The sequence below is a fragment of the Cottoperca gobio genome, chromosome 12 (assembly GCF_900634415.1).
Source record: "Cottoperca gobio chromosome 12, fCotGob3.1, whole genome shotgun sequence".
NCBI classification, from domain to species: domain Eukaryota; kingdom Metazoa; phylum Chordata; class Actinopteri; order Perciformes; family Bovichtidae; genus Cottoperca; species Cottoperca gobio.
In genome coordinates, this window is record NC_041366.1 from 4,854,809 (window position 1) to 4,876,947 (window position 22,139).

Sequence of the window (22,139 nt, forward strand, 5' to 3'; positions counted from 1 at the left end):
GATACGGCCCACCACCATTTACACACATGCACACACACACACACACACACACACACATACACACACACACACACACACACACGCACACGCACACTCCACTCTCGCTCAGAAACAGGATGTGACATAATGAAGCCCGTCTCGTGATTGGTTACCTCGTTTCCGATTAGATGAGACGGGAGAAACGAGGTCTAATTGGCAAGAAATGGTCTGTGTCTAATGGTGAGGTCTGTTTCCTACACTGTGTGTTGTCTGTGTGCTGGCCTGCACATCCACGCACTCCTGTCAATCAAATAGAGTGGACATTTTAGAGATCATTTTTGGCTTGTGATGCAATTTTAGACACCAAAGTTCTGAGACTGACACTGACAGAAAGACAAAACACATAGACAGACAGGGCAGTGCAAACACAATCTATTTAGTCACTGTCATTTTATATTGCCATGTGCATATTGTGTATAGAAGAGAAATTGGGCCAGGCAAAAGGAACAAAAATAGGAGAGAAGAATCAAGTCGAACTTTGATTTGATTTATTTCAAATCCATTTAACAATAAACAGCACAACAGCCAGGGCATTAAGAGCTTACATTAAAATAAAATTCGGGAGGACATAATAAAGCTATAAGGCTTATTTCCATTGTTGTCCTATTCCATATGCGCTAAAGCTAGTAGTTTGATTTCTTTTCAAAATGGTTCAAAACTTTTTTCTTGACATGCAACAAAGGGTTCACTTCACTTGATTGCAGTAGGAATCCTAATTTGAATATTGCAATAAAGTGTTCCTGCTCACTGATTTGCCATTTAGCCAGTAATGGCCTGACACAAGCAGAGATATTCAAAGGATAGATAACATGGTATAGATTGTGTAGCAAATCATCTGATAAAATATATCACCCAACTCTAATCCATCCACAGCTAATTTCATTGAAATCTCTCCAGAAGTTGTTGTCAAAATGTTGTGTCATGGACACAATTGGTAAAGAGGAAATGTTGGCGTGGTTGTGGAATCTCCCTCTGGGGAACATTAATTGTCAACACAGAAATGAATGGCACTCTGGTGGGTAGTTGCCAGCCAACCTACCGCTAAAAGTGCAACAAAACAAATTGTGTCCTTTGGGTCTGAGGTATATGTTACTGGTCTTCTACCAGTAACATCTGACGTTGATGGTAATCCAATAGGCACAGACAGCTATTTATACAGACAAAAAAGACAAGCAAAAATGCCGTTTGACAAGTCATTAGGTACGTAGATTTGTCTTGAGTGTACTAGGGTACCAGAACAGCAGGAAACAAACAGTATACCTTTTAAAGTGATTGTCATAATGTGCTGCTCATTGTACCTTACTGCCTAGTAGGTTACACTTTACAGATGAGTCCTGACATGCCATCCTGATATCTAAAAATGTTTCTTTTTTTCTCAGTAAAAAACCCCCTCTGGCTCACCTGCTTAAAATGACAACTGTGTTTTACTAGTACAGTCCCCCCCCCCCCCCCAGCAAATGTCTGCGGTGTGTTTTGTTTAGAGAAAGTAAAGGAAAGCTTTAAAAAAACATTAAATGAAAGCAACACCAGCACTAGATGTATGTAAGGGGAAGATAACTGAGTTCCTCCAGAACAAAGCTGGAACATTTTAAAAGACGTTGTTTCAACAGTTTTAGTTTTAGTTTCCCTGGCATTGCGATAATTCTCACCCCTAAGCTGAAATGGCAGAAAGGGAGGTAGCCATACCAATAGCACTAGCTCGACGAGCAGGAATTTAATTAAAAATATCCACGAGTTGGTTCAAATGTGAGGCAGACAAGCATGCAGAGAGACAGACAGTCCGCGAGCAGCTGGTGATGTTCACACAGACAGGTTGGCAGTTATTCAGGCAGGTTTTCAGCACCATGTTCTCTTGTTTGTCCTCTGGGAGCCTCCGTCTCTTCTTACCAGGATGTGTGAAGAACTCAATCACAGCCCCCGGCCCCCAGCTGGGCAGGGTCACAGACTTTCAGTAATTAAACTACATCACTCAAGAGAAGAGCGCACTTCTCCATTTGCCTCTCTGTTTCTCAGCTACATCTTCCACTTCTGTTTTCTTATCTTCATTTTGGCTGTTTTCTTCCCCTTTCTTTAAAGGAGTAGTTCATTATTTTGGGATATGATTTTGGCTTTCTCTTAAATTAAAAAAAATGCACTTAACATTACTTCTAAATCTCACAAATCCACAACATGTTTATACACACTGTTGATTAGTGAGCTTTAGAGGTGCTGGCAGGATATTGTTTAACCTTTGCACAGAGCAAGGCTAGCTGTTTGCTCCTGCTTGCAGTCGTTATGCTAAGCTAAGCTAACTGGCTGCAGGCAGTAACTTTACACGTATCGTACAGAAATGATACGTAGCAACATTAGCATTCTAAAAGTTTTATACTTAACGAGTAGTGCTGTGTTTGAATTTTTTTTTCTGGTGAGCAAGTCAACTATTGTGTCCAGTTATTGGTCACATTACACTTCCATTCATGTTTAGGAAAGTTCATCCATTGAACCGTGAGGAGGACAGTGTGCTTCAGCTGTAAAAAGTATTTACCAGGGAGTGAACATCGAGTCACAAAATGTTTCAAGAAAAATGAATAGACAGCTAAAGAAGTGAAATGTTTCCCTTCCCACAGATTTTGGTGGGCAGCATGAATCACTCTTACCTCTTCGTCTTGTTCTGCCATTGTTTCTTCAAGATTAAAATAGTTCAGGTTCTATTTTTATTCCAGCGAGAAAAGCTGAATCCCAGCATCTGGATGTATATTTGATGAACACACAGCAATGGGTACTTTATCATGTATGTGTGAATTTGTACACAAATGTGTCTTTGTGAATTTGTTTATTGTGTAGTTTTTTTTTTCTGAGTAGTCCCACCCCAAAGATGAACAAAAAGCTACCTGCTCAGTGTGATAATACAAAGATACGAAGGAAAGTGTGTGTGTGTGTGTGTGTGTGTGTGTGTGTGTGTGTGTGTGTGTGTGTGTGTGTGTGTGTGTGTGTGTGTGTGTGTGTGACAGACGATAGCATCACCCTCCATATTTCCTGTCCCAGTGTCTGGCGCCCACATGGATATATTGTGGTGATGATAAAGGGATATTAAAACTCATACCTTCTTCTTCAGCCTGCTCCCTGCCCGACTGTCTGTCTACACAGTCATCATATCATCCCTTCACAAACATGCACACACACATATACCGTATATGCACCCTTAGCGGAACAAAGTGAGTTATTGGAGTGATTCATGTTTTTATAGCCTCATTGCATTCTGATTCTTCAGGTTACTGTGGCTTTAAGAACGGTGAACATACTATTCTGGTTTGCTTCTCATTGTCCATTAATGTCAGACCCAGGACGATCACTGGTTTGACTCAAATTTTAAGTTTTAAAGTACAATGTGCAAATCATTTGAAATACAACTACATCAACTGCATTAGTAAATAATGCATTGTTTTTGTTTCCACCAGAGCATTAAGATTATCTTTATATATAGTGTAGTTGTTGGCAGATGAACAAAGACTAATTCCTATTAGAACGGAGTATAGAGTTTTGATTAGTTTAGTAGTGCATTGGTATGTGCTAGCAGTGTTTGGGTAGGTTACCATGCTGTCAGGTGGTGTTTGCTAGGTAGTTGCATTGGTGTCCTGGGTGTTTAGTAGGCGGAGGCTAACAGTTATTTGACTTGGTTGTTCAGTGTTTCTCCTTGGTTGAATGCTTTGGAGCGGGCAGACTCATTCTACCACCTACCAAACCAAAAGTACCCTTATCAAATGTCTTTAAAGCTTCTGTAAGTATTTATCAGTTACTTTTCGAAATCCACATGAACCATTTTTCACATTGGCATATATTTGATCACTCGGCAGTCGAGCCATTTTTGCTTCATGCGGATGTTTATTTAAGTCTTTACAGCAAAGTTTCCGTCAGTGTGAATGCATGTGCGTCTTTATGATGAGACTTTTCCTCTACATGCTATTTTGCAGTCCCATCAATATTTAATCTCTAAATCACTGCTTACTTCTTAATCTAGGTTCCCTATGTGGCGAGTCAAAATTCAAAAACAGTATGATAAATAAAAATCACAATTTGCATGTGGAAAGGTAATGAGAAAATTATAAAAAGCAGCATTTGGAGATCCATCACTGTCGGAGAATTGGATCAACTGCAAAGCTTGTGCATGAAATATGCAATATGGAATATATATATATATATTTATATATATAGTATATGGTATATATATATATTATAACAATATATTGTATATTACATAGCAGGTATTCTCATCCCAGCAGACTGATTTCACCCATAATGATAATTCCTGTAAAGCACAGAAGTGCTTTATTGGTTGCCATGCCAACTGGTAACCAGGGAGCGATAAGCGACCTTTCTTGTTTTCTACTTTTTCTTTGTGTGTGTGTGTGTGTGTGTGTGTGTGTGTGTGTGTGTGTGTGTGTGTGTGTGTGTGTGTGTGTGTGTGTGTGTGTGTGTGTGTCATGAGTGTGTGCTACCCTCCATATAAAAGCTATTGTACCCTTGAGGATTTTCTGCCTGCTTTGGGGCTCCCGCTGGTACTTTACTGAGAGGTTTAAAAAACGTACCCATTTGGGATGTTATGAATAATATAATTTATACTCATGTGTATGTGTAACTAATGATAGCAAATCAGTCTGGTTATCTGGTTGCTTTCCTTCTCTCTTCCCCTTTTCTATCTATCTTTGGTTGTACTATAATAAAGGAAAATAAACCTTAGAAATAATCTTTAAAATGTTTTTGCTAGCACAGTAGCTAAATAGAATAGAAAGTGATATTACAACAGTGCAGATTGGACTGAAACACATTTAAAATCTGTTTCAGTGATATGTTTATAAGTCAAAATGTTGGTAGGAATAATTAATCATCCTTTAAAGCTGGTTTATGCATCCATATGATCACTGTGTGAATCTACACCTATTAGGCAAGTTCTACCAAAGTAGGAAATATGTTGAAATGTCTCAGTTTCCAGATACATTTTTTTATCCCTGGCAGCGGTTCACTTACAATGTATGTCTTTACAGTAATTCTTAATTTTATATTCCTCTTTTTCTCCCCCCCCCCTCCTAGCCTAGAGCATGTGGGTTTTCTTCTTAGTGTTTCAGTGGAGCACTTAAGTCTCCCCCTCTGTGTACAGCCTGTAATGAGGGCTGCCAGCTGTGTCTCAGTGGCTCGTGCACGCACGCACGCACGCACGCACGCATGCACGAACACACGAACACACGCACACACACCGTACACATACACACACACACACACACACACACACACACACACACACACACACAAACACACAGTACACATACACAGTATGTCGCTTCTTCACTTGTAGGTAAAAGCAGATATAAACAGCACATGATGTAAGCTGACACACATGTTCAACCTATAGTATGTGTTTGTGTGTGTGTGTGTGTGTGTGTGTGTGTATTTTCTATTTGTGTTGAAATGCTTTTCTCTGCTTTATATCTTTGGGTTTTGCTATTTGAAGATGCCACTGTGCTCTCGAAGACTGTGATTGACAGTTTTTCATTTACATTTAATAGAGAACACAATAAGTCAGTTTATTGAAAAAATATACAATAGATTAAACATGAAATAATTGTTAGTTACAACCTATATATGTTATGTGTATCAATGCTGTGTCACATTGCAGAGATGTTAACCGTCCTTATTGGATGTTTGTGTGTATACAGAATCCTGGCCACGGTGGGCTCCGACTTTGACCTGCGAACACTGCGAGCGGTGAGAGTGCTGAGACCCCTGAAGCTTGTGTCAGGAATCCCCAGTAAGTCACTCAACATTTGAAGATATCCCTTCAAATGACTATCACTTTAAATATATAACAATTTCAGAAAACTTGTAATACAAAAAAAATGTATACTTATGTAAGTAATCCACAAAGACAAAGTCTTATGGTGATAACTATTAGTCAAAGAATGTTACCCTACTTCAAATGTATGACATTTTACAATACATATGTTTAAAGGAAAAATGAGCTTTTTCTCACACTCTAATCTAGAAGTCTCCACTTCAGTAACTCTCAGTCACACCACACCTTTCACTTTCATTCCTGTATATTTTGAAGGTTTTTACATAGGGGTTTGTTCATATATCTTTCATAGCCTGATTTATAGAACATGTCATTCCTAAAAACATGGTGAAAATTGATTTTTCTGCAAATGAGCAGATATTTGATAAGAAAATGCTACAGTTGCATATTGAAACAAAACATTTCAGAAAACTTGTAATGCCAAAAAACTATTTAATGTAAATAAAACTAATGGTGGTGTTCATTAGTTCAAATGTTTATCCTACTCAGGGGTCTCCAAGATAATTATTGCTTATCACAACTTGTGTAGTTCGGACCATCATTTCCATACGGTTTAATTGCTGAGACCTGGGAGCCGTTAACATTGTTAAAAATGAGTTGGACGGGGGAGAAAACACAAACAGTCAGATGATCAGAGTTTATAGACCGACTTCAACTTATTTGAAGTGATGTTGTTGTGTTCCCAAATCTCAGCAACAGTTTTGGGTGAGTACAATGTTAACATACCATAACCTGAATTGATGGCCCAACGTGCATTAAACCTTAAATATCCTTTGACAGCCCTGCTAACCCCCCCCCCCCCCATCTTTTCTCGCAGGTCTCCAGGTGGTATTGAAGTCCATAATGAAAGCCATGGTTCCTCTGCTTCAGATCGGCCTGCTGCTTTTCTTCGCCATTGTCATGTTTGCCATCATCGGGGTGGAGCTCTACATGGGCAAATTCCACTTCACCTGCTTCAAGATAGGGACTGGTGAGAGCGACAGCTTGGCTGCATGTTTGTTACAACAGCACTGATTATCGGCTGAGTCCATGCCAGAAAAAAACTTTCAGCTGTGCATTTGTTACGGATGAGAACATATATTGCATTGCATATGTATGCAGGCGTACATAAATGATTCATAAGTTGTGCACGTATGTATTTGGCTTACGCTCACAGCGCTGGCAGGCGGCGGGCCAATATCAACGCAACAAACAAGTGCACAGCAGAATTTCTGACGGCCATTTTTCACATCTTGATTTTGATGGATGGTATTTTCACAGTCTTAAGGTTTTGATCGATAGCTTCCACTGTGTCTCAATATGGATGCTTATGGACCCAGCCTCCTGATCGAAGGCTACCTCAGATTTTGTTAATGACATTGCAATTCTCTGGTTCTTTGTCCTGCATCAGAAGTCAGTGCTAGTGTCAGCAGTAATACCTGACATGGCATTCCTTGCTGTGGGAGTGGCAGTTGAGCAGCTTCTCTGTAACACTGTTTGATCTCCCTAAAGTTTCTGCTTACCATTACCACTGCATGTGTAGAGTTTCAGACTTTTTCTTCTTTTTTCATGAATTAATTTATTAACAGCCAGAGGATTTACAGAAGACAATTACAAATACTTCACGCCTGTTTGGACATTTATACATCACAACTAAATCAAGTGCGTATAGGAAAAAACAAACAACAAACATCCAGGTTCAAATCAATTTCCATTAGATGAATCTTTAAGGCAGCCGTCTCTATTTTCCGAGGGAATCAATCAATTTGGTTTATTCACAAATAGTTAAATTACAAGTATCATCACAAGACATAATGGGATGTGTGATATCCTGATAAACTATCTGAGGCTTGAGAATAAGGGCCCAGACACTAAGCACAATCTATAGGTTGTCTAGAATTGGAAACAGTTCATCTATACAGTAACATTTACAACCTACAAAACCCCCTCTGTGTTAACCAAAGACCCTCAAAACTAACTGACCTAACCCTCAATGCTAAATGGTCCCAAAACATTTATTCCATCAGTCTAAACATTGGTTAAAATGCAATAAATAGAGATGTATGGCAAGTGGAAATATGAGTAGAGTAACTTTTTAAAGCTCTTTTTTCTATTTTACTTTTACTTCACACTTGGACCAATTGGATCACAAAGAGAAAAACAAATAAATACTCTAAATAATAACAATAGGAAGAATTACACTTTTACTTGTTATATTGTTTGGAAATGCAGTTTAATAACTGGTTGCATTTGAAAAGTCTCACCTCATAGATGAAAATGTTACTTTGGGAAACGCTTTATTTTATAGGTCCTGAAAGTCAATAATAATTTACTAGGACATTTTTTGAAAAGGCTAAAGGTGAATGTTTAGTCAGCTGAACAGCAGGTCAGACAGTCGATGTACATCAAAGGAAACCGTATAATTAAACATATGGAGATTAAGGATTCCAGATCATAAATCAGAATTTACATTTATACGTTTATATGGATCAATGTTCTTGTTTCTGGTAACCCTAACCCTAACCCTTGTTTCAAGGAAATTCCTCTCAAACTCAAACTCAACTCAAAAACTCTACACAACTATGTAATTATGTTAATGTTAGTCCCCATATTTATTGAATTGAATGCTTGCCTGCAATTTACAACTACATAGAGAGAAACGGCACGTACTTTCATGTTCAGCTCACCTAAAACCTTATACTGCCAACTGACGAGTATTAGTTGACAATGTAGCAACACATCTTATTTTCCCTATAATTATAATATTTCCCTTTAATAATTCCCGATAATTAATTCCTTTCTATGGAATTATCAGAAAACTATAGGATGCAAGACAATGTAAAAAGCAGCGTTGACCTTCTCAACATGTCTCTCAGTCTATCATACGGCCCTGTCACACAGTTCCGTATGGCAGAAACATGCCGGCGTATATGAAAAGTAGCTCAAAATTTATCAGAGTCCAACTTTTCCACAGCGGTGTTGTAGCTGACGCATACATAATGAACACATAACTAATTATTATATATATGTCAAACATTGATAGCGTATCACTTACTTATTTAAAACGTATCAGAGCGTCTGGCCAACGGAGCTGGAAAAGTGCCATATGGTTCACGTCATGCTGATGCTGGAGAACGGCTAACATGCTGAACGCTAGCTGTACTGTAGAAACACGTTTAATAAGTTACTCCGTCGTCAGGCATCATCTTAACATAGGGTAGGAATAGGTTATCCACTCGTTATCAATACATTGTCTGTAGGGTTCACCGTCGGCCGACGTAGCCTATATCTAACATACCTCTAACGTAGTCACGTAGGTATTTACGTACTGTATTTACGTAGGTAAGTATTTACGTACTATATTCATGTAGGTAAGTATTTACGTACTATATTCCCGTAGGTATTCACGTAGGTATTCACATACTATATTTACGTAGGTAAGTATTCACGTACGTATTCCATATTCACGTATGTCTAACGTAACGTAACGTCTGCATATCTTATGAAGCACACGTCGGGTACGTCCGGTAATTTTGAACATGCTCAAAACATCAGCGTTCAACAACGCACCCCAGCGTAACACAGTGAGCTCTTAACGAATACTACTTATACCTTACCTTATATCAAAGTACACCAGCGTGTTGCTGATATTTTGTATACGCCATATTTTTGTATATCTTATGAATTCGTTGGGTATTCGTCTGATACATTTTGTATTAGTAAGTGATGCGCTATCAATAGGTTAGACATGCGTATCTGTATATGTTCACTTTTCCGATCCGATGAAAAGTTGGACGTATTTGGACTCTTTTCATATACGCCATCATACGTTTCTACCATACGGATATGTGTGACAGGGCCTTTAGTGATAACAAAATATGTTTTGTTCACAAATAAATGCTTAACAATCACCCAAGTTTCAAGAGGAGGGAGAGGGAGGAAAATAAGCCCCTGTGTGTGTGTGTGTGTGTGTGTGTGTGTGTGTGTGTGTGTGTGTGTGTGTGTGTGTGTGTGTGTGTGTGTGCGCAGCAACAAAACCCATTTCTGATCAATCACAGCCAGGTTACTGTTACAGTGTTATTATTATATGCAGCATTATCGTAATTATAGAAAACACAATCAGTCTGCTCGACCGAAATTACCCATTGTGTGATGCAGTGATGAATACTATGTCCCCACTGTAGGTGTTGGATAGAGTGTGAAGGCGTGACTTAAGGGTTATTGCGTGCGTGTGTGCCTGTGTGTGTGAGTGTTTCAACCCAGTGAGTGTGCTCGTAGTGGTGTGAGCAGTTGTGACAGCTTGCTAATGTATAGTACGTGTGTTATTGAGTTATTTTAGTCCAGAGACACAGCTGGGTTCGATTAAGCTGAGCAGCACTGGTGACAACATTTTTATGAAGTATGTGTGTGTGCGTGTGTGTGTGTATATGCATGTTTGTGTTTTTCCGAGTGTGTATTCATTGGCTTGCCTTCACTCGTGGTCAGGGTTATACGAGAGCTTGGCTTCATCGTCTTTTGCGCAGTAGAAGATGTTTTCTTCTCTTTAATTCTATCTGCTTTAAATAAAGGGAGACACTACAGGTGAATAGGGTAACAATTTAATTAATATATATCACCATGACAATTCCCCACTTGATTTCTTACATTAAGACAATCATTTTTTTGTATTGCTAGTTTCCTGAAGTGTTTTGCTTAATTATACAAATGAGGCATTACCTTATTAAATATGTGATCATTTGCTTTCCTTTTCGGAAGAGAAATAATTAAATATAGTGAGGTTTTACAATTCTTGTTCGATTTCGTTTACATCAGAGCAAAAGGTTTTTACAGTGGGAATTTTGGATATCTCTTCGTATCACTTCATGAATCAGGAAATACTATCAACAGCAATACAAAATAAAATCAATTTTCACCATGTTTTTAGGAATGCAATTGGATATGAATGATGTATGAACAAACCCCTCTGTAAAAACCTTCGGAAATATATATAGGAATAAAACAGGAAAGTTTGGTGTTTGTGAGTTTTACTGAAGTGGAGATTTCTGGATCAGAGTACGAGAAAAAACTCATTTTGGCCTAGATTTGTATTGTAAAAATCCATACATTTTGTTTTTTAAAATATGCAAATGAGGCCTTATCTAATGCTAACCTTTGTTGAATTAAGGAGAAATCTAAAGACACAAATAGACAAAGTTAACAACATAAATAACTTAAACACCTAAATGTATATTTTCAACGTTTTCTTTCTACTCAAAATGAATCACTGCATGAAATAAGTTTTTGCCTGTAGGGTCTCACCTTAATAATACACATCTTGCCAATATATGTTTTATTAAAGACGAACACTCTTGAAATGCATAATTCCCCTTATGACATTAGATTACAAACAAACTCAACAAAGTCCAAAATGATTTAAGATCCTCTGCAGATTCATATTAACAGCGAGTATTTAAATTACGACTTCATGAAAGAAAGGGAAAGGAAAGGAGAGACCCTGCCCGGAGGAAGCCCGAGGCCCCCGTCTGGAGCCAGGCCCAGAGGGAGGGCCCGACAGCGAGCGCCTGGTGGCCGGGTTTGCCACGGAGCCCGGTCGGGCACAGCCCGAAGAAGCTACGTGGTGCCTCCCATCCATCCATCCTGTGGGCCCACCACTCATGGGAAAAACCGCTGGGGTCGGGTGCGCTGTCACACGGGTGGCAGTGATGGTCAGGGACCTCGACGGACCAGACCCGGGCAGCAGAGGCTGGCTCTGGGGACGTGGAACGTCACCTCTCTGTGGGGGAAGGAGCCGGAACTAGTGCGGGAGGTGGATCTGGATCTGGTGGAGCTTACCTCCACGCACAGTCTTGGCTCTGGAACCGTACTCCTGGATAGGGGTTGGACTCTATTCTTCTCCGGAGTCGCCCAAGGTGTGAGGGATCAGGCCGGGGTGGGGATACTCACTAGCCCCCGGCTGAGCGCCGCTACGTTGAAGTTTATCCCGGTGGACAAGAGGGTCGCCTCCCTACGCCTTCGGGTTATGGGGGGGAAAACTCTGACTGTTGTTTGTGCCTATGCCCCAAACCGCAGTTCTGAGTATTCGGCCTTCTTAGAGACCCTGAATGGAGCCCTGCAGGGGGCTCCAGTAGGGGACTCCGTAGTCTTGCTGGGAGACTTCAACGCACACGTGGGAAACGATGGAGACACCTGGAGAGGCGTGATTGGGAGGAAGGGCCTCCCTGATCTAAACCCGAACGGTCGTTTGTTGTTGGACTTCTGTGCTAGTCATGGAATGGCCATAACAAACACCATGTTCGAACATAAGGATGCTCATAAGTGCACGTGGTACCAGAGCATCCTAGGCCAAAGGTCAATGATCGATTTCGTAATCGTATCATCTGATCTGAGGCCGCATGTTTTGGACACTCGGGTGAAGAGAGGGGCGGAGCTTTCGACTGATCACCATCTGGTAGTGAGTTGGATCAAGGGGTGGGGGAAGACTCTGGACAGACCTGGTAAACCCAAACGGGTAGTGCGGGTGAACTGGGAAAGTCTGGAGGAAGCCCCTGTCCTGGGAATCTTTAACTCACACCTCCGGCGGAGCTTTTCAGCCATCCCTGTGGAGGTTGGGGGCATTGAACCTGAGTGGGCGATGTTCAAAACCTCTATTGCTGAAGCTGCGGTGATGAGCTGTGGTCTGAAGGTCTTAGGTGCCTCAAGGGGCGGTAACCCTCGAACACCGTGGTGGACCCCGGTGGTCAGGGAAGCCGTCCGACTGAAGAAGGAGTCCTTCCGGGTTATGTTATCCGGGAGGACTCCGGAAACAGTTGCAGGGTATCGAAGGACTAGAAGGGCGGCAGCTTCTGCCGTGTCAGAGGCAAAGCAGCGGGTGTGGGAGAAGTTCGGAGAAAGCTATGGAGAAGGACTTTCGGTCGGCACCAAGGTGCTTCTGGAAAACCATCCGGCACTTCAGGAGGGGGAAGCGAGGAACCATCCAAGCTGTGTACAGCAAGGGTGGGACCCTGCTGACTTCAACTGAGAAGGTTATCGGCCGCTGGAAGGAGCACTTTGAGGAACTCCTGAATCCGACTAACACACCCTCTATGGTTGAGGCAGAGCTGAAAGCTGATGGGGGATCATCGTCAATTTCCCTGATGGAAGTCACTGAGGTAGTCAAACAACTCCACAGTGGCAAAGCCGCAGGGGTTGATGAGATCCGTCCAGAAATGCTGAAGGCTTTGGGTGTTGAGGGGCTGTCTTGGTTGACACGCCTCGTCAACATTGTGTGGAAGTCTGGGACAGTGCCTAGGGGTTGGCAGACCGGGGTGGTGGTTCCCCTATTTAAAAAGGGGGACCAGAGAGTGTGTGCCAACTACAGGGGTATCACACTTCTCAGCCTCCCTGGTAAAGTCTACTCCAAGGTACTGGAAAGGAGGGTTCGGCCGGTAGTCGAACCTCTGATTGAAGAGGAACAATGCAGATTCCGTCCTGGTCGTGGAACAACAGACCAACTCTTTACTCTTGCAAGGATCCTGGAGGGGGCCTGGGAGTACGCCCATCCGGTCTACATGTGTTTTGTGGATCTGGAGAAGGCGTATGACCGGGTCCCCCGGGTGATACTGTGGGAGGTGCTGCGGGAGTATGGGGTGAGGGGGTCACTTTTGAGGGCCATCCAATCCCTGTACGCCCAAAGTGAGAGTTGTGTCCGGATACTCGGCAGTAAGTCGGACTCGTTTCCCGTGAATGTTGGCCTCCGCCAGGGCTGCGCTTTATCACCAATCCTGTTCGTGATTTTCATGGATAGGATATCGAGGCGTAGTCGTGGAGGAGAGGGGTTGCAGTTCGGTGACCTGAGGATCTCATCGCTGCTCTTTGCAGATGATGTGGTCCTTATGGCATCATCGGTCTGTGACCTTCAACAGTCACTGGATCGGTTCACAGCCGAGTGTGCAGCGGTTGGGATGAGGATCAGCACCTCCAAATCTGAGGCCATGGCTCTCAGCAGGAAACCGGTGGATTGCCTACTCCGGGTAGGGAATGAGCCATTACCCCAAGTGAAGGAGTTCAAGTACCTCGGGGTCTTGTTCGCGAGTGAGGGGACAATGGAGCGAGAGATTGGCCGGAGAAGCGGAGCAGCGGGGGCGGTATTACAGTCACTTTACCGCACCGTTGTGACGAAAAGAGAGCTGAGCCAGAAGGCAAAGCTCTCAATATACCGGTCGATCTTCGTTCCTACCCTCACCTATGGTCATGAAGGCTGGGTCATGACCGAAAGAACGAGATCACGGGTACAAGCGGCCGAAATGGGTTTTCTCAGACGGGTGGCTGGCGTCTCCCTTAGAGATAGGGTGAGAAGCTCAGCCATCCGTGAGAGACTCGGAGTAGAGCCGCTGCTCCTTTACGTTGAAAGGAGCCAGTTGAGGTGGTTCGGGCATCTAGTAAGGATGCCACCTGGGCGCCTCCCTAGGGAGGTGTTCCAGGCACGTCCAGCTGGGAGGAGACCCCGGGGAAGACCCAGGACTCGGTGGAGAGATTATATCTCCTCACTGGCCTGGGAACGCCTCAGGATCCCCCAGTCGGAGCTGGAGGATGTGGCCCGAAGAAGGGAAGATTGGGGTTCCTTACTGGAGCTGCTGCCCCCGCGACCCGATCCCGGATAAGCGGTAGACGATGGATGGATGGATGGATTTAAATTACTTTCAACTAACCAAAATCCTATTTCCACTTGCACTGCTCATTGCTTTGAAATCCTGTTCTGAAAACCCATGAAGGCTCACTAAAATATTCATGAACATGAAATTTGATGGCAAATGTTTTAACCATCAAAGCCCACAGCACTGTGAAATATCTCCTTGATCCTAGAATCCAATCCAAGAAAACAATATATTATTTCAATATATATTAAAAAATAAATGTATATCAGATCATTCAACCAAATGTATTTAAAATGTTGCCTTGATTTTTGTAAATGTTCATTTTAAAAATAAACCCTAATAAATTAGAAAAGAGACCTGAGATGTTTCCATATCGCCCGTGGACACCGAGTCCGGCTGACACAGCACCTGTCAGTTAGAAGGAAAGGGACACATTTTACTGGAGTGACACCAGAGGGATGTTGGCTGTGCATTCTGGCTCTGCAAATCATCGTTAAAGCCTGGCACGGCTTGTGATCGTGGCACTATCCCTCATGAAACTCTCGGTGCACAAGGCATCTGTTATACTCAGCACATTTATTCTTTATTCTGATCCCCATCTGCTGACGTGTGTGCCAGCACATCCTTTAAACAAACTCACTGCACCCTCGCCTCCATGTACTCTGATACCCCATTCCTCTCACTTCATAATCCTGAATACTCAAGCACATAGTGACACATCTTGCTTAGTTAGACCACAACCTCACTAAGCTGACTAAACCTGAAAACACATCTTTAACAAATTCACAGAAGAGCACATCTTAATCAAATGTTATAGTTCATTGTTGCACATAAATCATATCCTGTTTGATGCTTCTGGCATTTATTAATATGCTGTTTGTGTCTAGTACTTCCATTAGGTAATATTTGTTGTGGGGTTGCACAACAGAGTGTCAAAACAGGTTTGCTGTTAGACTTAAAATACTCCTGTATGTATCACAGTTTACATGTAGATAGTCTTACTTGCTGCGTATCTGTAAGTAACATCGGGATGGGATTCGTCACAGCGAGGTGTGCACGTCTGACTCAGGCCCTTTCAACGGTGTGGTCTACAGTGTGTGTGCTGGCAGCTGTAGATGCACAAGTATGCTCCACAGGTTTCAACGAGCGATGTAAGATAAAGTGTGAGTACGACAGAGATTTCAGCGTGGTTGACACAGAAATGATTTAAGTGTGAGCAGGTGGTTTGTTGGTGCTTTTGTTTTGCTTAATTGCAAACATATTTATACCATTTTGTTTTATTAGTAGTTTATGTGGTAGCCAATATATATGTTCCCCTTTATGGTCAATTTATTCCATTCAGTCGACCTCTGTTATGTGCCCAGAACTTTGTTACATATTTTATAAATTGTTTGCTTTATTCTTTTGGGTAAATAAATCCTCCTTTTTGAACATTTTGTAATCTGGTATCCTCACTGCCCCCCGTCACTGTGATATGGTACAACTTTTTGTCTCTGATTCAAACTTGGATATCATTTTTTGTCCAACATGCAGATTTCAATGGCTATGAGGTTGAAGATGTGATTGTAGAAATGTGATTATTTATTTCTGTATGTTAGGGTCCTTGTTGTGATGTAAAGACACATTTGCTTGATCAGTCATTATCTGTTAGCACCATATAAAAGTAGCAAGAACTTGCACCTGCACCATCAAGGCCATAACTTAAATCACAAAACAATGGAAATTAAAAACGACATTTTTGTTTAATGTTTCGTTTAGAGCATAGGTCTTCAACAGGGGGTCCGCGACTCTCAGGGGGTCCGCGGAGGTATTGCAAGGGGGGTCGCGGAATTGTTTGAAGATCAAGTAATAACAAAATAAATTATTTTGCTTTGCGCATTCACATTCCCTCCTCCGCTGCACTTCGCGAAGGGCGGCGACACAGACACCTACAGTCAGAGACAGAGTGGAGGAAAGGAGAGGGGTGAACTAAAATAAATTTGCGCCACGCACCCCCCCCTCTTCAAGCCTCTTCTATACAATATATACAGTAGGGGGTCCCTGCACCACGCTTGGCCTGAAAAACGTTGAAGACCCCCCTGGTTTAGAGGGAAAGGAGCATCTGACAAAAAGGTAACTTCCAGATATTCTGAGTGAAGAAGAGAGGCTGTGATATTGGCTGTTGGCTAGGTGCCTCCTCTGCGATAACAGTGGCGCTCTGCTGGAGCATTCTGCTGAAAAGTGAGCCAAGTCACAGAGCAAAGCACCAGATTCAGCCGTCCATCTTTGTACCGGCCTTCACCTGTGGTCACAAGCTTTGCGCAATGACCAGGAGGTCAAGAGTCTCCATTGAGAGGAACCAGTTGAGGTGGGCGCGGCACCTGAGAGAATGTTCCTGGGTGTTTCCTTTGGAAGTGTTACCGGCATGACTAATGACTAATTGTTAGGAGATCATGGGACACATCAGAGCAGCATGAGGCAGCTGGAGAAAGTTGCAGGGGAGAAGGACATTTTGTGCTCTGCTGTCCCTGCTACAATTCTGACCCACATAAAAGCTTTTAGCATTTGATCAATCATTCCAGTGGATTAAAGGAATACTTCATTACTGCAAAATGACCATTTGTATATCAATTACTCACCCTGTGTTACCTTGAATTCTTAAACAAAACTGTTTTTCTCGCATGCCTCCATAGTGAACAGAACATCAACAGAACAGAATCCAGAAGGCAGAGAAACACATGCAATGTTGGTTAAAACCTTACTATCCAGAACACTTCCACATTCAAGTCCGGACAAATACCGTACCTGCGCAAGACTGTTTGTGGAGGAAGGGTTTTAAATAGTTTTAGCGAAAATGCTTGTTTTTGGGAAGTAGTGAGAATACGACTGGATAAATGAGACTTGGATTACACTGCACGAGTTGTGTGAGAGTTTGTAAATGGCTGTTTTGATATCGCTTTGCTGTTGTTAAATGTGGCTTCCATTTACTTTAATTCATCAAGTCTTTTCTCCGTTTCTGGATTCTTTGTTCACCATGGAGGCATGTGAGAAAAACGAGTTTTGGTGAAAGGTATTCAATCATTCAATCACTTCGAGATCTTTCTATTCATCCATCCATCCGTCCAATAGACACTTAAAAAGCAGATTAAGTAAAAAAGACCTGAAAACGCGTACCCAAACTTATTCCTTTCCTCTTGGTTTATTTCTCTCTTGGTCAGATGAGATAGTCACAGACTGGCCTTGTGGTTTGAAGCTGCCGGCCAGGTTGTGTCCTAATGGGACCCAGTGCAAAGAAGAGTGGACCGGACCAAAATTTGGCATCACCAACTTCGACAACATCCTGTTTGCAGTGCTGACAGTGTTCCAGTGCATCACCATGGAGGGCTGGGTGGACATCCTCTACAACGTGAGTCTATATGCCCGAAAGACTTGGAATGTTGTTGTTTGTAGTACAAGCTTGATTTCTTGCTGTCTGTCTGTTTTTCCTCACATGTTCTTCATCAATCATTTTCAATTTGATCATCTTTGCTCAGCTATGTTTTGATCCCTAGTGGCAGTGCTTAAGGATATTGTTTGTGTATTTGATATCCGACTGTTACTGGCCAGATTGATATGGTTATTCATATTCCTGAGAAGATGATTCTTTATGTTTATGGTGCCACCACCAGGTCAAATGTTCCCCTCGACCAACACTTTGTTCTATGACAATGTGTCTTGAAAAATAAGGACTGAATTTTAACGAAATTAATTGTTGACGTACATGCTTCTCCGAGGATGAGCCCCACAATATTAAATGATCTGAGAACCTTCATATTCCTTAGAGGATGAACCTTTGTTTACTGGACACCTTGTGAGCCATCTTCTACTGCTTTTCTTAAAGTACCAAGGTCTCCTTTTATCTAATGAGGAGATTGCAATTAATTTGTTGACATGTATGCACTCACAGAGGTGAACCATGTTGACTAAATTACCTATGGCCCATACTTTAGTGCCCCCTTAGGACAAATTTAACAATGTTAGTCGGACCACTGGAGGGTCAAGGTTAGACTTACAGAATATGGTTGTTGGGGTGTAATGAACATTTCAACCACTAAGGGTGTTTTAAACTCAGAAAACCATGAATAATAAGATTGTGTTGACAATGCACACTCTTTTTCTACCAACTATGTGCTTAACATTCATATAAAGACACACATTCACACCTGGGAGCTGCCAACCACAAAACTGACCATTGCGCGGCTCCCCTGGAGCATTTGGAAGGTTGGTTTGTTGCTGAAGGGCGTCTTGAAGGTAGATGGTTATATTCATTTATTTTACCCTCTCAGGTTTTTATAATAGTTCATACATTTAAACATGACCCCCTCCACTCATTAACCTGCGAACCTTAGAGTCATCCTTGATATCTTGTGTGTCGGTGTGTGTGTAAGCCAGCACGCTGAAGCAGAGATGGGTACACAGTGGCCTACTTGAGGGTGTCAATGTGCCAGCTTGGGTTCTGCTTGAATGGTAAGGTAGGAGCAGTGGCACAGAGGACACACTGTACCTGTCCAATGTTAGTCTCCATGTACTGTATGTATTGTGTATTCTGAATGGAAAGAAAATGGTATGTCAGTGTTTCAGTACACTCTACATGAAAGAAAGAAGACAATTACAGAAAGGGAAGATAATAATAAAAAGAAATACCATTTTTCTTTTGACTGTTCTCATTCACTGTTTGTATTATACCGACAAAAAGTAATGCTCTATATTCCGTATATAAGCCTCGAATTGTGAGCCTGGTTGTGCAAGGTTGCTCTCAGGAAGTCAGGTGACTTGTATAAAGAGCAACAAAGTTCATAGAGGGAGGAAGCCGGAGTTGATCGATGCGTAAAACAAACACAGTACTTTCACCCAGGAGACTGCTGTTCATGTCCCATGTGAAACCAAATTTCTACGTTGAGTTATAACTTATGTTTGTTACGTAACTAACGTACTTATTTTAACCCAAACCCTAACCTAACCAAGTAGTTTTGATGCCTAAGCAGATTTTGCACTGCAGTGGCTCGCACAGGCGCACTGAACGCTCGTGTTGCTGGATATTCGTAGAACAATAACAAAGAAAGAAAAATGACAAAATAACTTTTAGTAAGATATTAGACAAACTACTGTATAAACATACCTTGCAGTGTAGCATGGTAAGAAAATGCATGGAATAAATTAATGTGTGAAAGGGATGTGAATACAAACTTGAGTGTCATCTGCATAAAAATGAAAATTTACCTTCAGTACACGTCTCCAAGTGTGAGCATGCACAATGAGAAAAGCAGTGTTTCTAAGACAGAGCCTTGGGGTACCCCACAGGACAGTTGTAGTTGTTGTAATTAACAACTGACGAGCAAGTATGAAAGTATGACTGAATATTGCCTCTTCCAATATGCAAACTAAGCTGGTATTGAAACATTGATTACAGCTTAACAGAAAGTGAAGCTGCGTGATAAATAAAAAGCAAATGCAAATAAACATGTGGAGGCAATCAGATGCGGATTCTGGGCAGCTCAGACTGTGATAAAGTCCTTGGCTGTCAGTTAAATTTTAGTGAGAAATGTCATCTTATATCATTGAATGAATAGAGGCAAGAAGAAAAGTGGTCAGTACATTGTTTTTTTGGGCTAAAATAAACACTGATGGGGATCATTTTTCTATGTTTGATGTAGTTTTTCTTACCGTGTTGTGAATTGCGAATGAGAGCCTTGCATTATATTATACAGTAGAGAACGAGAGGAAACATGGAAGGAGAGGGTGACCAAATGTCATGTAACAATATGAGGTTGGACAAAAAGCAGACATTTTACGGCCATGTGGTTTTGTTGTCTAAATGCCAGCATCTTTATGTTTTTTCAGGGCAGCCAAAAGCATAATAGTGCCTTTTTAAAAACACACAATCCCTAGATACAAAAAGAGAAACAAGAATCCCTGAAGGATAAGCCGCGTCCAGCCAAGCAGAACTAAAACGTGTCTGGGCCAATCCCACAATGGCAATCTGACTTAGAGCTTCAAGTTGTCATCTTAAGTAAAATAACAAACACTTTCCAGTGTTTACAGAGTAAACGTGTAATGGAAGATGTGAATGGTTACTCTGCAGGGACATTTTAACATGGTTTCAATAAGGCAAGGAGAACAAACCTTGCCCAATATATTACTTCAAATTAGCCATCCTATAAAATTAGAATGTTGAAAATGATGCCTTTTAGAAAAACGTAACTTCCTCATTGCATTGTGGCTCCTAACACTGGTTATAGCCATCAGTGGTGGGCTTTGAACCTCCAAGCATCATACTTAAATGTGAGGTGATGCAGCTCTGCAACATAATTGTGAAAATGCCTAAACACTGGCTCATTAGAAAGATTCTTACATCTCACAATCTGACATTTAGCATGCGCTTCCTTGGACTAATGAGGTGAAAACTGTATTTTAATATAAGATGGATTCATTTATTTGTCCTTATTTTAACATCTTGCCGTGTAATATTTCTCACGCTTAGCACAAATTGTACCTCACACATTCTACACAGAAGCTGTAGTGGGAGCAGCATGTTTAGATTTAACGGAAGTGCGGCAGCGTGATTTATTATAAAGTCAATGCAAAGACACATGTTGAGGCAAAGAGCTGCGGATTTTGGGCAGCCCAGTTAAAAGATATGTTCTTGCCTATAGAAAATATTTAAACTTAGTGAAAAATTATATCTTATCTTGTGTAGACAGTTATGTTCAGGTACATTACCATAAGCTGGGAAATATGATCAATTATTCTGCTTTTATTTTACTTTACTTTACTACTCTTACTCTTCGTTCTCCTTTCATTTCCTTTCATGTATGTTTATGTTCTTCTTTTTATCCTTAAACACCTCTCCTTTTCCTTTCCTGCCTTTCTCTCTTTTCCCTCTACTTCATCTTTTCCTTTCCCAGGAGGTAGCCGCTGTGGGGTTTTTGAAGCCCAAAGGGCGCTGAGATAGTCTTTCAATTGAATCCAGTAAACTTCTAGTTGATCAAGATACTTATTTATTTAAAGTGATGATGACAGCAATGTCAAAAATACCCTCAGCCGAGGACACTTTCACACACCAAGTCCACAGTCCGAATCAATAAAGAGCCAGTTAGCTGTCTGTTGGTACAAGTGAAAGTGTTACAAAAACATCATAAACATTTTGCTATATTCTCTACAGAAGGGTGTCGTCGTCCCTCATTGGTCCATGTTGGCGCGGTTATGCCCCTTGGTGGGCCGTCTTGTTGTGGCGAGATAGAGGTGGACCTGAAACTCTTTGAAGAGAACCTACAGTGCTTCACATTCATAACTAATATAGTGCTCATTATACATTTGTGCAGAAATACATGTTGTGCAATAATACATTTTGATTGAGGTGGACGAGTACATGTGATAATCATTAAATGTGACACAATACAATCAGGAGTTTATTTACTTCACACCGCTAACTGGTACTACATCGTGAGCCACTTACAGAGCCATCCTTCCTCCTCCTTCTGCTTCTTGCTCTTCATCCTTGTCTCACTCCAAATCTCCTGTAGCTTTTTCTGGCTCATTATCCTAAGCGATTGCAGACCCATGCTGCTGTGATCCAAGAATGCCTTTTCTCTCAGTTGGTACTTTTTCTTTGTTTTCTGTCTTTTTCTTTTCCTTCTGCTCAA

General features: G+C 41.6%; 1 protein-coding gene across 1 annotated transcript in view; it reads left to right on the forward strand.

The window, feature by feature from the left end:
- Window positions 1-22,139, forward strand: part of cacna1bb (calcium channel, voltage-dependent, N type, alpha 1B subunit, b) — a 162,206-nt gene that overhangs the window by 48,915 nt on the left and 91,152 nt on the right. Inside the window, exons 4-6 of the mRNA XM_029444891.1 lie at window positions 5,730-5,821; window positions 6,684-6,836; window positions 17,676-17,863. Coding sequence (XP_029300751.1) covers window positions 5,730-5,821; window positions 6,684-6,836; window positions 17,676-17,863 — 433 coding nt within the window. The remainder of the gene's footprint in view (window positions 1-5,729; window positions 5,822-6,683; window positions 6,837-17,675; window positions 17,864-22,139) is intronic.